Raw genomic sequence first — 22,250 nt, 5'->3', positions numbered from 1 at the left:
TTTGTTCTCTTTTGCCTGTTGGTGCTAAAAGGTGGTCAGCAGGGCGTTCGTGGTGGGATGTGAACGGGGGAACTTGGGGAGGGGCAGGGTTTTTATGAAGGCAGAAGCATTCTCTGAAAGTATGCAGTAATTTTCCTCATAACAAATAAGTTACTAATTAAGCGTTCAGTGTAGTTAATTTCTGAAAGTATTTGTTAGTAAGACAAATTAGTTGGATGACAGTTTTGTTATCTCTTTTAGGAAAGTTTCATAGTTGCTTCTTAATTGAGGCATATGGGTTAACTCTGGGACAAAAAGCTGAGAGTTTTTTGAGCACTGTATGCATGATGTTATCTACCGTGTGCATTGTGATACTTTTGTTAGAGTTATTGTTCTCATATTCTGTTGTTTCTTACATCTGAAACATGTTAATTGCGCTCTTTTTGTGACTTCTTTTTTTGATACCATGACTACTTAGAATAACACAATGACTTCCTGTTCGCTGTGTGAAACGCGCTGTGTATTCAGACAGCCTGTGTAATTTGGTGTTTGAAGCCATTTTTGTTACTAGATTAGACCCTCTTACCAGAAAAGATGTCTTTTTATACTCTTTTCTGTTCACTTGAAGTTGCTAACAGCTTATAAACAATGAATTTGCTGACCACATCTTGTGGAGTTGGGCAAAGAACTGATGTAAGAGATGAGTTTGTGTCTATCTGGAATTGAGACTGAGACATTTCTTGTATGATCTTGGCTCATCACACCCATTCTGTGGCTCATTTTCATTGGTTAAAGAATGTGGAGGAGATACTTTTCCTTAGTGATATTAAGAAAATTCTTGAATTGAAGGGACTGCATAAAATGTATTTAAAATGGAAAGCATTCCTTACTGTGTGATTGGGATTGAGCTTGCTTTGCTTGCAGAATTAGAGGACCTGCTGTGGTTGAGACAGTCTTTTGGTGTAAGATGTGTAGCTGTGAAAGAAGCAATTAGACCCATTGCCAGGAAGTACTGTGGTATTAGTTTGTTAAAACCAGTTAAAGAAAATGTTGGGTAAAGAAAATTCACAGTAAAGAAAATGATGGGTAAGAGCTATACAGCATGGCTGAGATAGAAGTGAACTGCTGCAAGTCTTTTCCAAAAAGTGGCATCAAGCTGTGGCCTCCATGATGCCAATATTCACAGAATCAGAAGCCTTCAGTTTGTCGGCATCTTTGTCTGTCCTGTAAATAATGTTGATTTCTTTTTTTAAGATATTGATAATTTTTGCAGAGGATTGATCTAAGCTTGTTAACCTTGTAAATCCTTATGTGACTTTGCTGGCTGTATTTAACAATGGTTAATTTGCAATCATAGATCCATCTTTCCCATTATTGTTTATTGTCATGAAACAGCCCAGGGAGAAATGTTCTTCTTCTGCCTCACTGACTATTACGTGGAGAGACAAAAATGTTAATGGCCAGCCAGGAAGTTGGGCTTGGAGATCTACCTTCATATTTCAGTTTGTGGGTAGCCTACCATACGTGTAGAAGTTACACATGTGCTATAACTGTCAAGTACCAGGTAATCTCACATAATCTGTATAGTTTTACTAATTGTAGGTATTAAAAAACATTCTTTAAATGATAGTCAAGGTTTTAACTGCTTTTTAATGCAGACTTTTTCAGGGACAGTGTTTAAATTGAGTACTTCTTCTACCACCTGCAACTTGGGTCACAGGTGGAATAAGGTGTATAACTGGCAGCATTTGCCTAACTTCTCATAAGTTAAGGTGATGTGTCTCAGGGTAAGTAATATTCCCCATATTTTCCTGGGAGGGAGTAATTTCTTTTTTCTGTCTCTGGGAATAGTAAGGAATGTTCTCCCTGACAAAATTAGATGCCTTGTTCCCCAAATGATTTCTTCATTAGCAAATAGTATAGCTACACTTCAACTACGTTCATCATCTGCCTTTTAGTGTTCTTTATTTACATTAATAGAAAACATAAATAGTTCAAATACTTTAATAGTTTTTCATCTGTGGGTGAAGCAGGGGTGTATCTTTTACTCACATCTGTCACTTCTTGTACTCTTCAAAATAGCTTCCTCTCTGTGATACGGTTTTAAGTAGGCTAAAACACTTCTACAAGTGAGAGATGCGAATGAGGACACTTTAGAAAGCAGCTCTCAGCATTAAGCAGACCACAGAAGTTTAAATATACAAGTGCTGGTGGATTTGCTGGTAAACCTCTCATCATGCAGTTTCCTCTGAGCGACCTTAGTTTAAGAAGAAAAAAATAGGTGCATTCAGCAGCATTTAGTTTTTTCTTTTAATCTGGTGGGTGAGGTCATGCCAAAATGCAAACCTCTATGTAAGTGAGAATGGGAGAACTGACAGAGCCTTTGTGCAGCAGTTCCTGTGTACCCATGGGTAGCTGCACAGGTAATGAAGCTAAGCTACGTTTTATTATGACTTGTATAGCTACGCAGTTGTTAAAAGTAACTCAAAATGTGAGTTAAAATTGCCCTTGGTTAAAGAAATAGGAAATGGAAGTGTGAAGAAATCGTTAATGACAACATTAATCTTTCTGCTGTTAAAGATCTGTTAGAAAAGCTAAGATGTTAGAGCTTTTCCACGTGGAATTTTCAGTGTGACAAAACTAGGTCTTCGTGACTGTTAAGCTCATGAAGGAACTATTTATTGTTCTCAGTTTACTGTTATTTCCTAATACAGAAAGGAGGTTGAGCCAGCCAAGCTTGCACTTGTGATTTTTGTGGCATCACCTGAAAAATACTTGAATGGCTTCTTTTCCTTAAGAGAATTATTATTTAAACAACTTGAAATGAAGATCTGGGGAACTGCAGGGGCCTGTCAGCCCGGCCTCAATGCCAGGGAGGCCGTGGAGCCAGTCACCCCCAGTGCCATCACACAGCACATGGTAGTTGGGTGGTTCACCAATGCTGATCCTACCTGACCCAATATTTTGTAACAAGGTGGTGGCTCAGTGGTGAGGGGAAAGCTGGGAATGTTTGCTGGGACATCAGCAAAGCATGTGATACTGTTTCTCATGGCCTTCTCCAGGAGGAAAGCTGCGAAAGGCCTGGAGGGGCATACTATTTGCTGAGTACTGCGTTGGCTGGATGGCCAGGTCCAGAGGGTTGTTCTGAAGGGAGCCTAAAATGTACAGCAGCAATTCTCTGACATCTATTGAATTAAGAGGAAAGAAAAACCAGAGGAATGTGAAGGGGGGTAGGGGGGAAGCATTGAGATTGTTTCCAGGATACTAGAAATATTCTTATAGGATCTGCTGTTATTTAAACAATCAGAAACAGAAGAAAATGCTCCAAAAATAGTCTTCTTTTAGTCTACGCTTCTCCAAAGATTGTTCTCCAAAATACAGCCGGTAAATATCTAGCTTCACCTGTGGAAAGGTGGCTTGTGCTGAGTGCTAAGAGCTCAGGGAGATGGGTGACAGAAATGCTATTCCTGTCAGCACATGGGAATGGCAGGGCTCCTGCCCCTGGCTTTCCAGCTAAGTTAGTGGTTGCAATGTGCTGCTGTGCACTGAGAGGTTCCAGCTGAGGCTGCTTACAGCAGCCACATGAACCTGGCTTTTGGCAGTTCATTTAAACAATTCCAAGACCAAAAAGACTAAAAATTTTGAAAGCTAGTCTTTATTGGGTTGGGTAACTATTCCTACTGTAACTGATCGAAGGTCCCAAAAGATAAAAATGATTGCCACAGACACTGCTCATTTGTTTGTTGGGTTTGCACTTGGCTCTACTGATTTACCTTTCTATGTTCTGTAGTATTAAGTAAGCAGCAATTATTTCCTGTGCTGTTTGCCATGTTCAGTTTCGTGCTGCATTCAAGTTTGTGCTGGTTCCACTTCATTAATTAATTCCAGGCTTCCAATTACAGGCAGCAGCTGAAAACTGAACCTTTCTGTGCTGACACATCCCCTTCCCCCATCAGGTGTGATATGCTGGAGCCATACGTGACTCAGTTGGACAGGAAGAAGTAACACTTTTAGATTTAATTAAGACAAGGTGTCTTTTAAGTTTCTTCCCCCATCCCCCTCATCCTCCAGTTATTTCCTGATATATTTTTGGGGCCAACTTTAGCAAGTTTAGGAAGGAACAGGTTCAAAAAACAGATGCATGCTTCCTGAAAAGCACCATTAAAATTTTCCACCCAGTTTTACAAACAAAACATAATCCTCATCCTATCAGAACTGAATAGAGTGTAATAGAAATAGTTGTCTTAAACATTCAGAAGTGTTTCACACATGGATACAAATATTTAACAAAATACTCCGATCAGAATCTTAACTCTCAGCAATTTTTCCCCCACCAGAGTCACTGGTAAATAGTGTAGGAGTTTCTTAAGCTTGATGTTAATCTTTTTTTTTCCTTCATACCCCCTTCCCCCCCCAGTGCCAAGTGAGCTAGTTGATTACCTTTGCTAGCACTGGTCACCTCAGAAGCACAGCTGTTAGTAATTACTAGAGGAAAAATATCTGTAAGAGCGGTCCTGAGATTATGGATAGTAGACAGCATTGTCTTTGAGATTGCCTTAATGCTGCCTGTGGACAGAGCAAATGTAGGAAAAAATGAAAGTGAAGCTGACAAGCCTGAAGTTGTCAGTAAGCACTTCATTAGCTTAATGTTGTTGTCCATGATACCTGAACTTTGGAGATTGCCAGTGAAGAAGATCTGAAGTTTTTTTTTTTTTTTTTTTTTTTTTCCCGAAGAATATCTGTTTTTTTGAGCCCAGTTGCTGGTAAAATATACTTTGAGATAGATGTACAAGCATGGATATGTCACGGTTAGAAGGCAGAACTGGATTTTTTTTTGCTGTGTAATCTTGTAAGGTTAGATGAAAGATGAGAACCATTACAGTGTTTTCAGTGTCATTTTTCAACATGCTGTTTGGTAACATTTTCCTGCTGAGTTGGACATAAAATCCTAACTAAAGCTTCCCATCTATAACCACCAGAAATGGAATCAGGAAAGATTCATCAGGGCTAAATATTTCCTCCTTTCTGCTTTGTCTTTTTGCTAGAAACATGTCTCTTGGTAGTGTAATTTATTAGTTTGGCATCTCTGTTACCATTATTTTGGAGAGCTGGCAGTATTACTATCAGCTGCTTTCTAATTGTCTGGATAGAAATGTAAAAATAGGCTAAAATGTGATCTATTGATTGCAGTCCCCCTTCCAGAGGGTTCAGGGACATTGCAACACTGACTATACTGTTAGCTGAGAATCTAACTGCGAGCATTTTGCAGCTCAGATGTTGCAGTTGCTGAAAAGAAATGGGAGAGCAGGCAATGATTACAAAAGCCACAACCCTCCCCATAACTATAAATAAGTTCCCTGTCTTGTCATTGTAAATAAATACTGCCTTGTCATTGAGTGTACCTTAAAACCTGTTTATCTCAGGATATATTGGAATCACAACTGTATTCAGTATATATACTGCAGATTTTTAAACGTGCAACTCTTTTGAGGAGGAAAAAAAAGGAAGAATAAGCTTAGTAGAATAGGTAGCAGTTGTGAAACAAGTGTACTGTTAGAAGGCATGAGACTAGAAGTGCTGCCTGATTACTGTATCTTTCCCATATGTGCAAGTAATATCAGATAGGTGATTTAGTTTCATAGAGATCAGGGAGACTGCTTGTGTTCAAAAAGGTCTTTGTAGCTTCTTATTTCAGCTGCTTGGCTTCTTCCTGTGATGTGGTTAATATATCCTGCAGCGACACATTGAAATGCACATCTGCTGTAAGATAGCGTGTACTAAAAGAAATGTAACTTCCTGATCTAACAAAATAGATAGACTCTTACTGTGGTAAAATGGTAGTCGTTTGGGCAGGATAGATACCCTTTATTTTAATATAAATTCCAGGTTTAGAGGAAGCAATTAGGAACAGAAACAAGAGAGGCAGGTAGTCTCTAAATGTTTGTGCAAAAACAAACACATCAAATTCCAGAGAACGGTATGTAGTAACATACCTACTTTTCTATTCCAGATATGAAGTGCATTCCAATCTTTATTGTACAGCTATGATTTTATGAAACTGGCCTTTCAGCCTTTCAATTTTGAGTCATCAGTGCAATGACTGGACATTTCTTATGACTTAAACCTCTAGTATTTTGCTGTGGATTTGCAGTGTAACTCTGTTGAATGCCCCATCTGTGCTCTCCCCATTTTAAGGAGGACTGAGGCAGTGAAGGATAGTTCACAGAGCACACTGAGAACACCTGTATCAGACACTGCTTCAACTTGAGCATTCGGATTTGCAATTTTTCCACTACTTCACTGCGATATGTTGGCATGGCAGCACTGTTTGCTTTTGTTTCTTCTCCTGATTGTTTGGTACCTCCATTAAACTTTTCATTATTATCATATCTGGAATAAGAAAGTATGTGGGTACTGGAATACCATGCTTCTAATTGATAAGAATCATTGGAAATGTAAATATAGCTCCTGTATTGTGCAATCAGGAAAAACATGTTTTTTGACCTCTCCAGTATTTTATTTCCCTTTACTCTTTTGGGTTTTGTACGTCACAAAATATTTTTGCTTTATCCTACATTAGAATTTCTGGGTGGTTACAAAGTGGTTGTTTCCCTACCATACAGTACTTTTTTCTTTTTTATATTTACTACATTTTTTTTTTCCTAACAGGAATGCAGCTCATTCCCAACTCAGTAAAATAGCTCCCATTGATACGTCCTTCTGCTGTTAATATCTCTGAATTAGCGTAATTTGATCCTATTCAAACTACCTTCAATTATACCAATGTGGTGTTTTTCTGATATGGGTGATCATACTCAAGCAGGGTGAACACCTGCTTGGAGTTCTGGGAGTATTTTCTTGGATGTCAGTGTGAGTGGGATTTCTCTTCACTGTTTGCTCCTCTTTTAGGTCTAAAATATGTAAGGCAATCAAAATACACTTTTTTCTCATCTGAACATAAAAATACGTTGTTTATACTGTCCTTCAAGGTAACAAAAACACAAAAACACTTCTTTGTTACTGTGCTTTCAAGCCAGGATAAGGACAGCAAATGAAGTTAGCAAGAGATGTTACATGTCTTGTATCCTGTAGTAGTCTGAAACTCATACATGAAGGCTTAGTAAGTTCCTCCTAAAAGATCTTATTTCACAATCATATGTCTTAGACTGCTGCTTTTGTGCAAAATGGAAGATTCAGCTTAAGAAGGTCCCTGGGAATTCCACTTTATGTATAGTTTACTAATGAGATGTTCTTAATACATAGCCTTTAAAATAAGTGTTGTTTAACCCATCAATTGCTGAACATATATTATCACACAAAATTCACATAGAAGAGTTCATCTAATGCCCCAATATCTTTTAAATTTCTTTTGCTTTGTTCTTGAATGGAAATAACATTGCACTGAATGAGAAGTAGGTCCTTTTATCTGCCCTGTGCCTAAGCTTGCATTTTATTTCTATCTCATCATCAGTTTCTGGCTTTTGTTATTTACAAAGCTAAAATTCTCCCTTAAGTTCTTACTATGCTGCATTCTCATTATTGCAACATTTATTTTTCTGGGTTTACCAGAACAGTTTTGCTTTCCACATATACATCTAAGTATTACTACAAAAGTCATTTTCCTAGGGGATGGCTTTGATCCTTCTGTGCTTCCCTTTGCATTGCTGTGGGGACTTCTCTTTTGCACCAAAACAGAAACTACAAAGGCTTTTGAAAGGATAAATGAATTATTTATCACAATCCCACAAATCATTCTGTCACTGAAATAGCTCACTCTTGTTCCTGTCTGGGCTAGAATGCCAGCGCTCATCCTTAGCTAGCTACTATTTTATAGGTGGTGGTTAGAATTACTTTCCAATATTTCTTTTCCATTTCCAAGTGTTGACTCTGCCTGCTCTTTTGGGGACAAAGTTGACTGTGGCAGTTAGGGACTTGTCTACAATTCACATCTGTTGGGAAATGATGCACCCTATGGTGGAATATGGTTGCAGGTTTGACAGTGGAGGTAACACAAAAGTGGGATGCACTCAATCTTTTGCCAGATTGCAAAATGAGAGATAACTCATTTATAACAAGTGGATCAGAGAGGAGACAGCCTTCAGAAGTTATAAATAGCATTTTTGAACTAAGAATGAGGTATGCAGGAAAACTATTTATTTTATTTCTTTTTTATGTTTCAATCAAAATTTGTTACAGTAACTTCTGTACAGCGTGGATTACTTCATCACATTTTCCCTTGGGAAGTTAGTACTTTGTAACCTTAAGAACAACCTGCTTGTAACCCAAAGCAAAACATTTTTGAAAGTGGCTTCTTGCTGCCCTGATTCTTGTCAAGGGCTGCGAACAAAGAAGTTCTGACCTGGGGTGAGTTATTGGTGTCTGAAGATATTATGCCCCATTTCAAGCGTCTTTTCAACATTAGTCACATTGTTGCTACTGGCCCCTGGTCTGTAAGGTCATGCAGCTGTACAACACTTGGTGCTGGGAGTAGGCGGGTTCTATCACTTGTTGATGCATTATCAGGTTCTGGAAGGACACTTCTTTTTGAAGTTATACCATATTATTACTCCTCCCTCACAAGGAAGGGATGAGAAATAGATGACTTAATTTTTATTTATTTATTTATTTTTGCAAGTCACTGTGATAACTTCAATTGTAAGACACTGTGGAGTCTGCAGAACCGTTCAGGACCAAATATGGAGGCTTTTTGCACTGGGTTGTCACTGAGTATTACACCAGGCAAGAAGGCATGCTCAAAATTGCTCTACTGTCATTGAGATAGTGGCCAGTTTTTTACTGTTTGCAAAGCACTCAGTAGTCTCACTGATTTGTTTGATTATCATTATTCTTTCTCTTGCATGTCTTGTGATCTTTACCAGTGAATTTTAAGTTGCCTAACTTTGAGTCTAGAAATGCTGCTGGCATCTCCTTGGCTGTTATCTAGAAAAGGTACACTATGCTCAGGAGAGCATGAAGTCAGTCTTAATGCTTGTGTTCAGAATTTGTATTCAGAAAACACAGATGTTCTCTTAATTTCAAGATACTTAAATTGGCAAAAATAGCTGACTAGAAGATGAGTAACAGTACATGGTTGTTATGGAAATTAGTAGGTGGATCTGTTTAAATAATAATAATAATAAAGCTTCTTATCCAAAACCTTAGTCCAAAAACTGAAATGCTGACAGTATTCTTTGTGTATGACCTCATGAAAGATCTTATGTTGAGCTAACAGTGCATCACTGTTTGGAGAAGAAAAACTATCTTTTTTCCCTGTCCTGTCCTTATTTATACCTGTGTGCTTTCCCTCCACTTTAGTGTGTTGTAGCATTTTTCCAATGGCACAATAACCTATTCAGCTCACTAAAGCAGCAGAAGAAACCTCACAATAAAAAGTCAGTATTTCTTCTTGTTGGACTCGAGGGTTATCGTTGTTGGAAGTGAGGGTTATTCTTTTACAAGTGGCAAATCGTTAATAAATTAATCTCAGTCATACTGTAAAATAATGCCCATTGTCACCAGAACCTTTGGACTTTGTATCTTGAGTACTGCACTTCCTGAAACAAAAACATTAAAATACATGAAAATGTTAAAAATTTTAATGAATGTGGCTATTCTTAGATAACTTCTGAGGAATGGAGAGGATCGTACTAACGTGTAAATGTGGCAAAGTTTATGTCAAAATGGACAGATGAACAGTGGAGCAAGGTTTAAAGTTTGTGCTACCAGATGAGTAAGTAAAAATGAGAAGGAAAATTAGATGGCCACAATCTGTTTGCTGCTTATATTTCTGACCTGAAGAAGGACTTATATAACTGAAAGCTCTTCTGTTGCTCCGTTCCACCCTCCCCCATTATAGAATTTGCCCTAGTAAACTACATAAACCCCAAACTTTGCTTTACATATTGCAGTTGGAGGGACAAAGTAAGTGGTTTTTGGCCAGTATTATGTGTGAAATCAGTGATAGAGTGGGGAAATTCCTGTTATTCTTAATAGTTAATCCTTTCTTCATTTTCTTCTTGTCCATACCTAAGCATATGCTTACATGCATACAGCAAAATACAGTAAAATTCTCTCTTTCCTAAGAATAAGTATTATGAAGTTATTTGTGTAATATAAACGTTATTATAATTTCATCAAAACAAGGAAAATGCCACTACTGTGATGTCTTGGTAAATACTTTGTATTAGAAACAGAGGTGTCCTATGGAAAAATTTGTTACTTAATTCTCCATTCAGCAGGGCAAGAAATTTTTCTGCTCCCTCAATGCCTGAAATATAAGCAAAAGAATTTTAGTTATATTTAATCCCATTTAAACACCATGCAAGTGGTTCCTAATAATTTACTCTCTGTATGTAGAATGCCTCTTTCAATGTAAGGAAAGAACATTTACATTCAAGGCCACTTCTACAGTCCTTGCATGGCTCTTCAAAATCCACCCAGATAAATCAGCACAATGCTCTCCCCCTCTTCTTTTGCTCTTCCCTGGAGAAGTATAGGAAGAGAAGCTCAAGCAAGTGCTTTGTTACAAGTGTAAATCATGAAGGGTCATCTCATCCAGCCTCACCACACCCTCTGCATTCCCTCCAGAGGGACCACCGTGCTTAGTAATTAGTTTGCATTGCTGGGTGTGGTAGAGGGGTGGAGAAGCATGAATCCTTCCTGATTTTCTCAGTGGGCCTTCATTAGTCTTGAGCTGCAGGAGACAGACACTGTAACAGTCAGATATGAATTTGAGGCAGCTTAAAAAATGACAACTTACTGGCAAATTTCTGTTTTTGTTAAGGAGGTGCTTCTATCTCGGTGCAAATGGCAATTTTTATAGGGCATCCTTTAACTGCACAGTACTTTCAGTAGTAATCAAAAGAGACATGGCAATAGGAAAAAAAAAAAAAAACACAAGAGAAAAAAAAAAAAGGCAGATTTTCATGTTTGTCTCCAGTGCAGACTTGTTCCACACTCACATGAAAAAGCTTCTACAACATATGCGTGTTTTACTTTCAGAGCCTGCAGATTGCTGAATAAACGATGTGTGCTTATACAATAATGTGTTTGTGATGATCTGTATGAGAATCATGTCTCTCTGTCCATCAGTTCCACATGAACGCACTCCGACATAAAGGTGGTTCTTTGAAATAGGAGTCATCCACAATGGAAGACAAAGAAGACTCCTGCTATTTTTCATTTTATTTGAAAAAAATCAGGGGAAATAGTTCGGGATTTCTTGGCTGCAAATCCCAAAGCAGAGAGCATGATAACAGTGAGGAAATGTAAGTGTTTAACTTCTTCCTCCCCTTGTTACTCCATAAGCTGCACAAATAAGGGTCATATGAAAGATAATCTTCAAAGAGAGAGTCCAGGCAGAATGGAAAATTGGGCTCCACTTTTGTAATGTCAGATGTTCCTCTGAGATGTGTTTCTTTGTTCTGCACTGATCTTTGCAGGATTATGGCTCCACCTGGAAAAATTATAGCTGTGGTTTTTGAGAGAAGATTTTTAATGGTAATCATTTATCCTGTAATCCTATTTTTATTGGAATTTCTTAGCACCAGTGTGTTTAATCAAGTGATCTTGTTCTAATATTTATTACCTAGTAAATTGTCATTCTTGCTACTGTGTGTATGTGCAATGAAGAAATTGCAGTTTCATGAACAGCTGTGCAGCTGCCTGATAAATATCCTTTATCTTGTAGTTAATATGCTTTCTAACTACTACATCATCACAGTTTCTGCATTCCAGCTCCTGAGCAGATTCAAACCTATACTGTTCTGTTGAAATAACCACTTCCAAAATTGTTTTTTAGGGGAGCGGGAAGTGTTCATAGTTTCATTTCTGGAATGAGAGCTTCCTAATGATCACCCTCAAGAGATGTTGGAGAGTGTTAAAGAGAGGCATCAGGGTTTCTCAGCAAGCGCAGAACTGTGTGCTTGTGCAGCATTAGCGTGCCTAACCTTCCCTGGTCATTTTAGAGTGGCAAATTTTAACTGAATGTTCTTAGTGAAATTGTGCCTCTTAGAAGTGGTGGCTTCTGTTGGTGTGGGTTTTGTTTTGTTTATTTGATGAAGCCACATACTAGTGGTGGGTACCTATATGAGATATACCTTTACTCTAAGAATAATCCATGGAGTGCAAACCGGTGAGATTTTTCACATGACAAGTACTCTTAGCCAAAATTCTATAGAGATGCAGCACACATTTTTTGTCTTTTATTCCCACCATAAATGCAGGGTAATGAAGCAAGACAGCCGAGCTATCGCATTTCAGATGATTCAGAGATAACTGGATAACTTCATATTCATATGGAAATTCATCTGCTTTGAAAACAAAGCAACAAACTGTTTATTGTTTTTAGTATTATTAAAAAAAAGTCAGTTGGGAATATAGTGTATCTGAAGATGATAATGATAAGTTTTACTTTTCAAAGCATTATACCTTTAATTAAATCCTTATTACTGGGTACTTGTCACAAAGATGCTTTCTTTGTGCAATGTATGTCTAGGTGTATAATCTGTATTTCTAAAAGATCCAAAATGAATGAAAACCCCCACAAATATGGATCAGAGGAGAAATACAGTTAGCTGTGTTTCTCTTTTAGCTTTGCTAGTTGTAATTAAAAAAAGTAGACTGAACTGTTGCAAATTAAGGCTGGGCTGTAGTTGAGGTATCACAGTCAACTGCAGGCAAAAAGAAAAAAAAACAACAAATGAGGATGATGTTATAAATTGGATGAGGGAGGAAAAGCAGAGATAGCCAAGCAGACGCCTATTTTTTTTACTAGAAGCTGACTGCACGTAACTGATTTTTTTTTTTTTTTTTTAATAACTTGTCACAACAGCTTTTGGCTCTCAACAGGGGAAGCAGTCACATTAGCACACGAGGAGGAAGAAGGTAATCAAGATCTAGGTGTAGATGTTTCAAAATATTTCTGTTTAATTACGGATTTTGCTTTTCTGCCCAAGGGCAGTTGGAATGTGTTGGCAAAGATCATGTTAAAACAAAACCTAAACAAGACAACAAAATCACCAACCCAAAAGTGTAAACAATCTATTTCTGTGTTTTCTTCCTTAGGCTGAGTTCAGCTTTGACTGGTGATTTTATGTTCCCCAGAGCCTGTGGATAAAGATGCTTCACCCTTTCTCTTACTTAGATGCTTAGATTAAATGTTTCAGTTTCTCTTATTGCTGTTGAGCATAATGGCTTCTTAAGCACTGCTTAGAAGGAATCAGAATCTTTTCTTGTTTCTGCTCTTTTGCCATTGTATTTTATATCCTTTGTGAAATCTTTTAACAACAGTACTTTCATTTTCAAGCTTCTGACCAAAGCTATATGAATCTTGAAGATTAATATAAGATTAAAAGGAATTCTGGGCACATTGTGAGGATTTTTTTAAGGTTTTAAAACTTAAATGTTTCAAAGGACTTTGTCATACAGATAGATGCTTTTGCAATATTTACGTTAGTATTAGGTTGTGACTGTATGAGGAAACTAAATAAAATCAGTATTGTGAACCTGATGATTACAGAACAATTTTAGCAGTGAGCTTTAGTCCTGAATTGGGTCAGTGGGGATAACTTACTTAAACAGAGGAAAAAAGAAAAAGAAAAAGAAAAGGATAATAAGCAAAGAAAAACAAACCTTTTCTGAATGATTTTATGAGAGGATGTTTGAATTGTCCTGTTATGTAATTCCATCAGATAATGTAATGCTTATGAAGTTAAGTGTATCAATGAACTTTCTGATCCAAATTTGAGTTCTGAATTGGCTCTACTAGTAGAGAATCCAAAGTCTCTAATGAATCCTGTTTTAGGTGTTCATGGAAGTTATAGTCTTACCCTGGAATTTATTGGTCCTGCCTATTTCTAGCAGTTAATTATATTCCTCTTAAAATAGACTTTTCTCTTGTTTCTCAAGAATTCTTAGTTATACCAAAGTGCACTGGCCTGATTAATCATAAAAAGATGGCATCTCTTTGCATTTTATTTTTTGCATGTGCATTATTTCAGCCTCCAAGCCAGTAGAGTCCTGTCCTGTGTGAAGTGCTCTTTATGCTGTGAAGCATGTGACAGGACCAGAAAGGTTTGAGGGCATGCCCTGAAGGGTTTTTTTGTGATCTAAGTGAAGCTGATTTCTAAAATGGTTTTAGCATACACATGCATAAACAAGCATACACAGATGGTATTTGAAAGCAAGACTTCTTGGGTGTAAATGGCTGCACAGCTGCTGTAGTGTTCTCAGGAGGTTCTGGCCACTTTAAATAACCTGTGTGTATTGGTGTTTTGATGTGTCCACTGCGTGTAACTTTAAAATTGTACATAATGGGAAGAATTGGCTTTTTTTTTTTTTTTTCTCCAAATACGCTAGCATGCAGTTTAATCTCATGTTCCTTTTTCTTCTTTGGTTCAATGTAGTGAAAAATGATTCCTTGTTTTACATCAACGCTATTGCTTCCAGTGAGCCTTGTCCAGTCCTCCCTTGGCTCTTTGGTGATGGGGAGAACAGTACTGCTCATCACTTCAAATTTCACTGGTAGAAGGACTGGACATACTGAACTTCTGCTAATTTTCTTCAGACTTTTTTCCAGGAACTGTAGAGGCTTGGGAGACTGGTGTGTGCTGTGGGTTGTTTTGGGCTTTTGTTTGTTTTTCTGAGCAGATTATTACAAAATTGAGAGAGATCTGTTTCACAGGTGACCATCTCAGGCTCTACTGCAGTTGCTCCTGAAAAGATCTGGGAAAGTTGTGATAGACATTGTGTGCTTGGGATGTTGAGGTCAAAGGAAGCATTGATGTAAGTCTGCCATGTGAATAAGCTTCTAAAGGCATTGCTGTCTGATTAACAACATTTGGGAAAATAAATGCTTGTAAAGCAGGATCCGTCATACCTCTACCTTTAAAAACACGGCTAATTCTGTCGGACTCTAAAGTTATCCTCAGCTGTGCTGCTTCCTTTTGGCTGAAAATATCCTTCCCTCTTTCTCCAGCCAGCTTCCTAGTCACAGTTTCCTTTTCCTTGTCTTCCATTTACGCTTTTTGTTTGATCAATCCCGTTATTACAGACAGGGCCCCTCAGCCCTTCCTCTCTTTTTCAGGAAAGGTTCACTACCTTTGTCGTGAGGAAGGCATCACGCACACAGTGTGCCTGGCTCCACGGGCCCAGAAAGGCTCTGTGTACCATGCTCTGCAGAGGTGTTTACCACTCTCTCAGCTGGTTACAATGAGGGGTGCGGGTATGGGAGCTCTTAGGCTAAACAATAGCAGCGTAACTTTAAAAACATAGGGAACAAACTACTGCTTGCCAGACAGGAAGAAGCAACAATGTGGGCGAACAGAAAAAACGCACAGCAGAACCCGAGTGAGCAGTGCGGTGGCACACATGTACAGGATGCGGATGCCGCTGCCGTCCATAGGAATGTAAACTGTGTTGTGAGACCTGAGTGCAGGGGCTCAGGGGAGGGCTGTTAGTTGCCGTGAAGTTCTGTCAGGCACTCAGCTGTCAAGAAAGCCCAACAGCGGGTCAATAATAGAATTGCGTTTACTCCACGACAAGCAAGCGGCAAGGACAGGTTGAAATTTCAGTTTATAATATATGTTATTATAACAGTGCTGCTGCGTCCTTAAGGGAGTACAGCTTAGCCGAGAGAAAAGGGAGCCACATCCGCCGCCTCCCCCGGCCCTGCGGGCGGCCGCGTACGGTGGGGGAACTCGCGCAGCTCCGCCTCTCCCTGAGGCGGCGGGGCCGTTCCCGCCCAGCGGGGCGGGCTGTGCTGAGGGGCGGTCGGCTGTTGCCTTCCGTGCCCGTCTGCCGTCCGCGTCCCGCTCCCTGCTCGCTGCCTGCCGCTGCTCGCCAGCCCCGGGCCACGCGCTTGGAGCTTTGGGCGGGACGCGTCAGCCTGCCCGGCTCGGCCCCGTCCTCGCTGTTTGGACTCGGACAGAATCAGCTGTGACACCCGAAACCGCTTCTCGCGCCGCCGCGATGGTGGCCAAGGATTACCCTTTTTACCTTACGGTCAAGAGGGCGAATTGCGCCTTGGATGTGGAGGCGGCGAGCAGCCCGGCTAAAGAGACGGAGGTACTTATCTGCTGGGGGCACGGCTGCAACTTTGTTCTGCCTTGCTTCGGGGGACCGATGTGCTTGGGGAATCGCTGCTGTGCGCGGTCCTGGCTTGTCATGCCTTCCTTGTTGCTTTCTCTAGACGTTGAACGTTGGAATAAGACAAGGAGTAACGGCTGTAGATCTTTTCATCTGTCACTTTAAGGAAATGAAGTTAATCTTTTAGGGGGCTAGTTGATAAATGTCTCTTTCAGATACGTTGCTTGAAGTAATTTATATGTATTTTATTAAGCATTACTTACAGGTCATAAAATGTACACAAGAACCGGTTATATTCTTTTGACAGTGAAGGAATCTGGAAAACAATGCCCTAAAGCACTTCGTTTGTCTTTTTCCCACAAGAACTAAAGCAAGAAATTAATTCATCTGCATGGCTAACCAAACCCTGCCATATCAGCAGGTTTTCTACTCTCTTAAAATGAAATCCTTTAACGTGACTTAACGTTAACTTACTCATTAACCAATGCTCAACTTGCTTGCAAAAGTCTCATAAGCAGTGGAAACTTCTGAGGCGCAGCGTTTGTGCAAGGTTTCAGAGCTGTAGGTCAGTGTTTAGTCTGCTCTGTGCTCTGCTCTGGAGAGAGGAGTGACCTTAGTGAGTCTGTCTAGCTGTGCTGGAGGAAAGCAAACTTCTTTCTGAAAGTGTCTAGCTTTTACATTAGTCTTGGTTGCTGAGTAACTTGACAACTTACTACACTGAGTGCATTTGATACAACTACATCAATGTTTAATTACCTCCGGCAGTTAAATGTAACGTAAGCCAAGTGGCCTTGTTTAAGCCAGGAACTAATAAGACTCTGCACTCTTGCTTTTCAATGTACTTTTACATAAAGGATTTTAATTCATGCCATTAACAAAATGGACATTTTGTCAACTGTGTTTTTAAAGTTAGCACCCTGATTGTGTGTGCTTTCATGTAAAGCTCTGGTTGGTAAGCACTGAATAGTTCATTTAAGGTTATCTACTATTTAAGAAATATGGTTTTTGTCTTTTTTTTTTTTTTCCTTTTTTTCTTCTTGTGAATGAATAGAATTGTCAAATGGAAAGACTTGGAGTCTTCTTTTACAGTTAGGAAGGGCAGCTTAAGTGTAGTCAAATTTCATAGAAAAGATCTCAATGAAAGCTTGGAGCATGAGGAATTGTGATCAATCAGATCATGACAGAGCATGACACATGTGATCAATCAAAGTCACAGCCTGCAAGCAGTTGTTTTGGATTTATAACCTTTCATTTTGTATTTTGTATAATTTAGAAAATTCAACCTGTGCTTTCAGGCTGATTTCTGAGGGTAGCTGGACTCTGCCTTTTTCTTGTTTGAGAAATGAACTTTTAAACATTCTTCTGTTTGTCTTCATCAGCCACTCCAAAAATTTGCTTAAGGAAGCAAAAATAAATGCACTTCAGGAAAGGAATTGTGAGGATAGATGCATGTAACCTGTTTTTTACAGTCTGTCTGCTTTGGGGAAAATTCTCTCTTCTTCTTCAAATAGAATGTTAAGCTTTTTCTCCACCCTTTAGTAATGAAAAGAAAGCTATTGGGCGCCTCCTAACACAGTTGTGTGTTACTACACCAGATGTAATGTAACCCCATTATTTTTTAACTAAGGCTGGCAGAAAATGTGCATATTTATTAGAACTGTTGAAATATCACGTTTCCAGCTGAAGGTCTCTGAGTAGCAAGCAGAAGCTTACCGGCAATGGATTGATTCTTTTCTTTTCTATTAGACTTTTGGGTGTAGAGCAGCAGTGGGAAACCACAGGTGTTTCTGAGGAATGTGTTAGCGGCATAAAGGAGAACAGAGGTTTCCTCCTTACAGTATTTAAGCCACACTTTATCTTCTTCAGCATGAATTCTGTAGAAGTTCCACAGTTGCAAAGTAATGACTAATAAAATGTCTGAAATGTAGGGGAACAGTAAAAATCTGGAATCAGAGAAAAAACTCTGGTACCTGCTATCATATTTCTCTCTAAATACTAAATACTAAAGGGTAGCAAAACACTGCAGTGCCTGAGGAATGAGTTAACATAGAAAACAGAATAAGACCTTTATGTACATCATTGCATACCTCTCAGAAAAATACTGTAGTGCAATTTGAAGTGTAAATGGTACAGAGGTTTTGGGTTTTTCCATCTTTTTTGTAAGACAAGTAAAGAATAAGAAAAGAATTGACAAAACTGAAATTTACTTGCTTCAAGATTTAAAAACATAAATAAAAAAATCAAACCCACATCCTTTCCTGTGATGTACTGTCTGCTGTTTCAGCAGCTATAGCAAGCTTCCTTATCAGCTCCTTTAAAGGCAACAGTGAAGCCCAGGTGCTGGATGGGCAGCAGGGGAGCGGCACACACAGTTACAGGGTGAGATTGGGAGTTCTAATTGTGTACCCCTGTACTTCAGGGTGTGAGGCAAACAGCTATGTGGAACTGGGAATATAGTCTCCTTTCTATTGCTTTTCAGTTTATCTTTTGAATAATTTCATACTGTTTAATATCAGAGAAGTGACACATGAGGAATATTCTATAAGCTCACCAGAGTGCGTATACACATGTGAGACTTAATGGTGAAGCATGTGCTTTGACAACAGACAACTAGTGAAAGGTGCTGAATATAGATTCCATTCTGAAGAAATGGTGGAAGAAGGAAAAAAAAAAAAAAAAAAACTGCTCTCAGAAATCTCAGCCTAATGAAGCAGAGGAGTTTGGCAGAAGCCAAGTCTTAGTTGTTCACCTGCACAGTGACACTGCAGGCTGTGCCACAGCTTATTAGTTTCATGGATGTCAGTAAGGTTAATTGGATACCCAGAACCACTGCACACCTAATATACTGCAGTTTATGAGTGCTCATTATGAGATCTTTATATGGTGAGTGTGGTGTTCAAAGGCAACTTTTAGTTTCCTATACAAAATTGGCAAATTGGGCATATATTGAGGCACAGAGCCATTAAGTATAGCAGAGCTGTCTCTATTTTAGCTAAATGTAATTAGAGAGATGCAGTTAAAGGTATTTTGACTGTCATGCTTGGAAGCAACCCAGTGAGTATCTGTGACCTTATAGAACAAATACATAAATCTGCACGTTGTTCATAATGTGAAGTCTGGAATTGTGTTTGGGAATGACTGTGCCTAAATGCAGATGTTGGACCAAAATCAGGCACATGATGGAGCCCACCAATACAGTAGTAGTGGTAATTCATTTAAGTCAAATGGTTTCCTATAGGAACACAGTCTTCTGGGATGATGACAGTAGCATAATGGTGATACAGCCGATGTTCTGTAGATGAGATGCATGTGCAATTTTCTAATCACAGTTTTTAGTTCCTGTAAAGCATAGTTTAGTATGAATGATCTTATCTGATTTCCTTTTATCCTTGAAGTAATAGAATTTGTTATGGTGAGATTGGAACCTACTAGTTTATATAATGAATATGTTGTATAATAGTCAGGAGCTGATTTGAAATGGAGATTTAGAAGCTTGTATGACTTGGACAACCAAGTCTTTGAGGTTGTGTGAGGTAACATACCCAAACAATATGGAAGGCTCTTCAGATAGTATGATAAATGTTACATTACATCACAGTTTTCATCCATATGTCTTCCTACGTGCTAGTAACGTTCTGCTACTGGATGAAATTCTAGTGCTACTGGAAACAAAATTAGATCTCCAGTGAGTCTAATCCAGTTTAATTAAGTTTAAAGGGAATGATGTGCTCATAATTTTGAGTACTCCAGGAAAACTAATAAAATTATGTGCTGAGCAAATATAGACACAATAATTGAGATGAAGGGAAGCTTTTCACAGTTGTTTTACGTCTCTTTTTACAACTCTTCAGAAAAAAAAAAAGGCAAAAAAGGTAGAACATTGAGTTTAATCAAATATGAAGGAACTTTGACTAGATTTAGCTGAACTATTTCTCAGCTACCAAATATAACAGAATTGAAGTGTAGTTAACAGTATGAGGTGTTTAGTAGTACCTGCAATTTTGCATGATGTGTTTATTACCCATGCCATTACTGGAGAGGTAATGGCCTTATGTTGTGCTGGGGGAGGTTCAGGTTGGGTATTAGGAAAAATTTATTCTCAGAAAGGGTGGTGATGCATTGGCGCAGCTGCACGGGGAGTGGTGGAGTCACCGTCCCTGGAGGTGTTCCAGAACCGTGAGGATGTGGCACTGAGGGACGTGTTTGTGGGTATGGTGGGGGTGGGTCAGTGCTTGCACTTAGATGACCTTCATGGTCTTTTCCAACCTTAATGATTCTGTGTTTCTACAAAATAAAAACATGTTAGAAGTCCTAAACACATTAATATGAGAAAGTTTCTTAATACAGATATAACCCAAAGAGATCTGTAATGTGGGTATGGCATGAATGTAGGAAGCTTGAGTAGAGCCTGCTCTACTCTCAAGTATTCTCTTGATGCTATGCAAAATATAGTTTCATTCTGTTACATGGAAAAGTTTTATCAAGTGACTATAGCTGATTATTCAGTTTCCATTTGGATGTTCCTAAAGGAGTGGGAGCAGAGATAACCCACTAAGGCTAAAGGATTCACACAGGAAAATCTAGCCTTAAGTGCTGGAATTCCCACTTAATGCATGATCAGGAACATAAGGAAGTCTGATTCTTCATTCTTCATCAGAAGTGCAAATTGTGAGGAATGTATTTGTATGCCATAAAATGACCATTACAATAGTTACAACTTACTACTGTCAATAACTTTGTTGTCTGTTCAAATAATTAGTTTTTAGTAGCTGACTCTCTGACTCAGGAGTGTAACAACACAAAAAGATAACGTGCTGATGTTGACCAAAAGAGTGAATTAGTGTGGGTCATTTTGATTAAGAACTTAATAAGATCAGAGGCTATTTTTACAAAGGTTAAATTCCTGTTCCTAAATAATATGTTTTGTTTTAGTGGATCTACGTAGATACAAAAATAAATGTATCTGAATTAGCCTATAAAATACTAGGAAAAACAAAAAGTGAAGTGCCTCTCTTTCAATAGAATTCTGTGTTGTTCTTCAGTGACCATGTTTGGCATGTTGTATTTCCTTCTCTATCCTTTTTGATCTTAAAAGGTATTTGCCTCTGTAAACAACAAAATCTTTTACTTTGTGAAGGTAAACAAAATGAACAAGGCAAGATGTCTGCTCCTGGGGTTGCTGCAGAATTTTGTCTATCTAATGAATGAATCCTCTTGTATGTATCTGTATATTTTAAATCTATAATATTCAATTTCAGTATTTTTTTTTACTCTTTCCATTTAATCTTCTCTCCATCACAAGAGAGTAAGCTGTATGAGTTGCAAGAAGTCTTTGAAATACTGTACTATTTGTTCTCAATAATTATTAAGCTAAACTGTAGTTACCCATGCTAAATGTTTTGGAAAAGCAAGTTTATGTAGTTAACAAACTTATTTAAACTGGGGGGGATGTCAGGGAAGAGTTGTGAAATACCGTATTTGCTTGAAATTGAATAGTTTATGTACAGAAAGATCAGTCTGGTTAAGATAAAATTTCATGTCCCCCGTAGGGACATGAAAGCTTTTGAGCATCTTGAACAACATCAAAGTTAATGCTGATTGTGGTTAAGAACAGAAAAACACAGTTAGAGAGAAGCAGAAGTGGTTCAAGAGCTGTTCAAGAAGTTCAAGATGTATTTACGGTATTTTGACAGGGAGATCCCTCAAAAATGACTTCCTTAACTTGCACTAATCTCATATCCCTTGAGGCTTATATGTGTGCAGAGAAAAGAATTTCATGATTGGGATTAGTTTTCTCATCTAAACACAAATGTTTTTCATAACCACAAAGAAGGGATGGAGACAGATGTGTTTGCTATCTAAGTACTGCTACATATCTTTGTTAGCAAATGTTCTTTCTTCAACCTCAAGTTGTAAGAACTGTACAAACACCAGCAGCTAGAAAACTAAACAAAGAAAAAGGTGTCTTGAAGTCATGGAAACTAAGACTTGAATTCTTCAGGGTAAGGATAGTCTCCTGACCATCCATTCAGGATCTAATACAATGCCAAGATTTAGGCTTTAAACACTGAAACAGTGGCTCAGAATTCTTTTGCATCTCCAGAATGTTCTCATTTGTCCATTGTCTACTGACATCTCCTATATGGCAGAAATCTTAGCCCTAGGATTTAGGGCAGCCTGCCTTT

The 22,250-nt window shown here is 38.6% G+C and overlaps 1 protein-coding gene and 1 long non-coding RNA gene across 13 annotated transcripts in view; one reads left to right on the top strand and one right to left on the bottom strand.

Moving 5' to 3' along the window:
* Nucleotides 1–22,250, top strand: part of ARHGEF3 (Rho guanine nucleotide exchange factor 3) — a 113,408-nt gene that overhangs the window by 65,834 nt on the left and 25,324 nt on the right. For 2 of the 12 annotated variants that reach the window (XR_005839154.2, NM_001030595.2), the window contains exon 1: nt 15,777–16,044. The exons of the other annotated variants lie outside the window; for them this stretch is intronic. Coding sequence is in view for 1 of the 2 variants with exons in the window: in NM_001030595.2 (NP_001025766.2) it covers nt 15,949–16,044 (96 nt within the window). In the remaining variant the exon portion in view is untranslated. Of the gene's footprint in view, nt 1–15,776; nt 16,045–22,250 lie in introns of those variants that run through there. 12 annotated transcript variants of the gene reach the window in all.
* On the bottom strand, nt 15,708–16,724 carry LOC124417171. The gene is made up of 2 exons (XR_006931362.1): nt 16,540–16,724; nt 15,708–16,224 (listed from the first exon to the last, which is right to left on the bottom strand). It is a non-coding gene; the product is annotated as an uncharacterized LOC124417171 (long non-coding RNA).

This window comes from Gallus gallus, chromosome 12, assembly GCF_016699485.2.
Source record: "Gallus gallus isolate bGalGal1 chromosome 12, bGalGal1.mat.broiler.GRCg7b, whole genome shotgun sequence".
In the NCBI taxonomy this organism is placed as follows: domain Eukaryota; kingdom Metazoa; phylum Chordata; class Aves; order Galliformes; family Phasianidae; genus Gallus; species Gallus gallus.
This window is presented reverse-complemented; position numbering and strand designations above follow the sequence as displayed.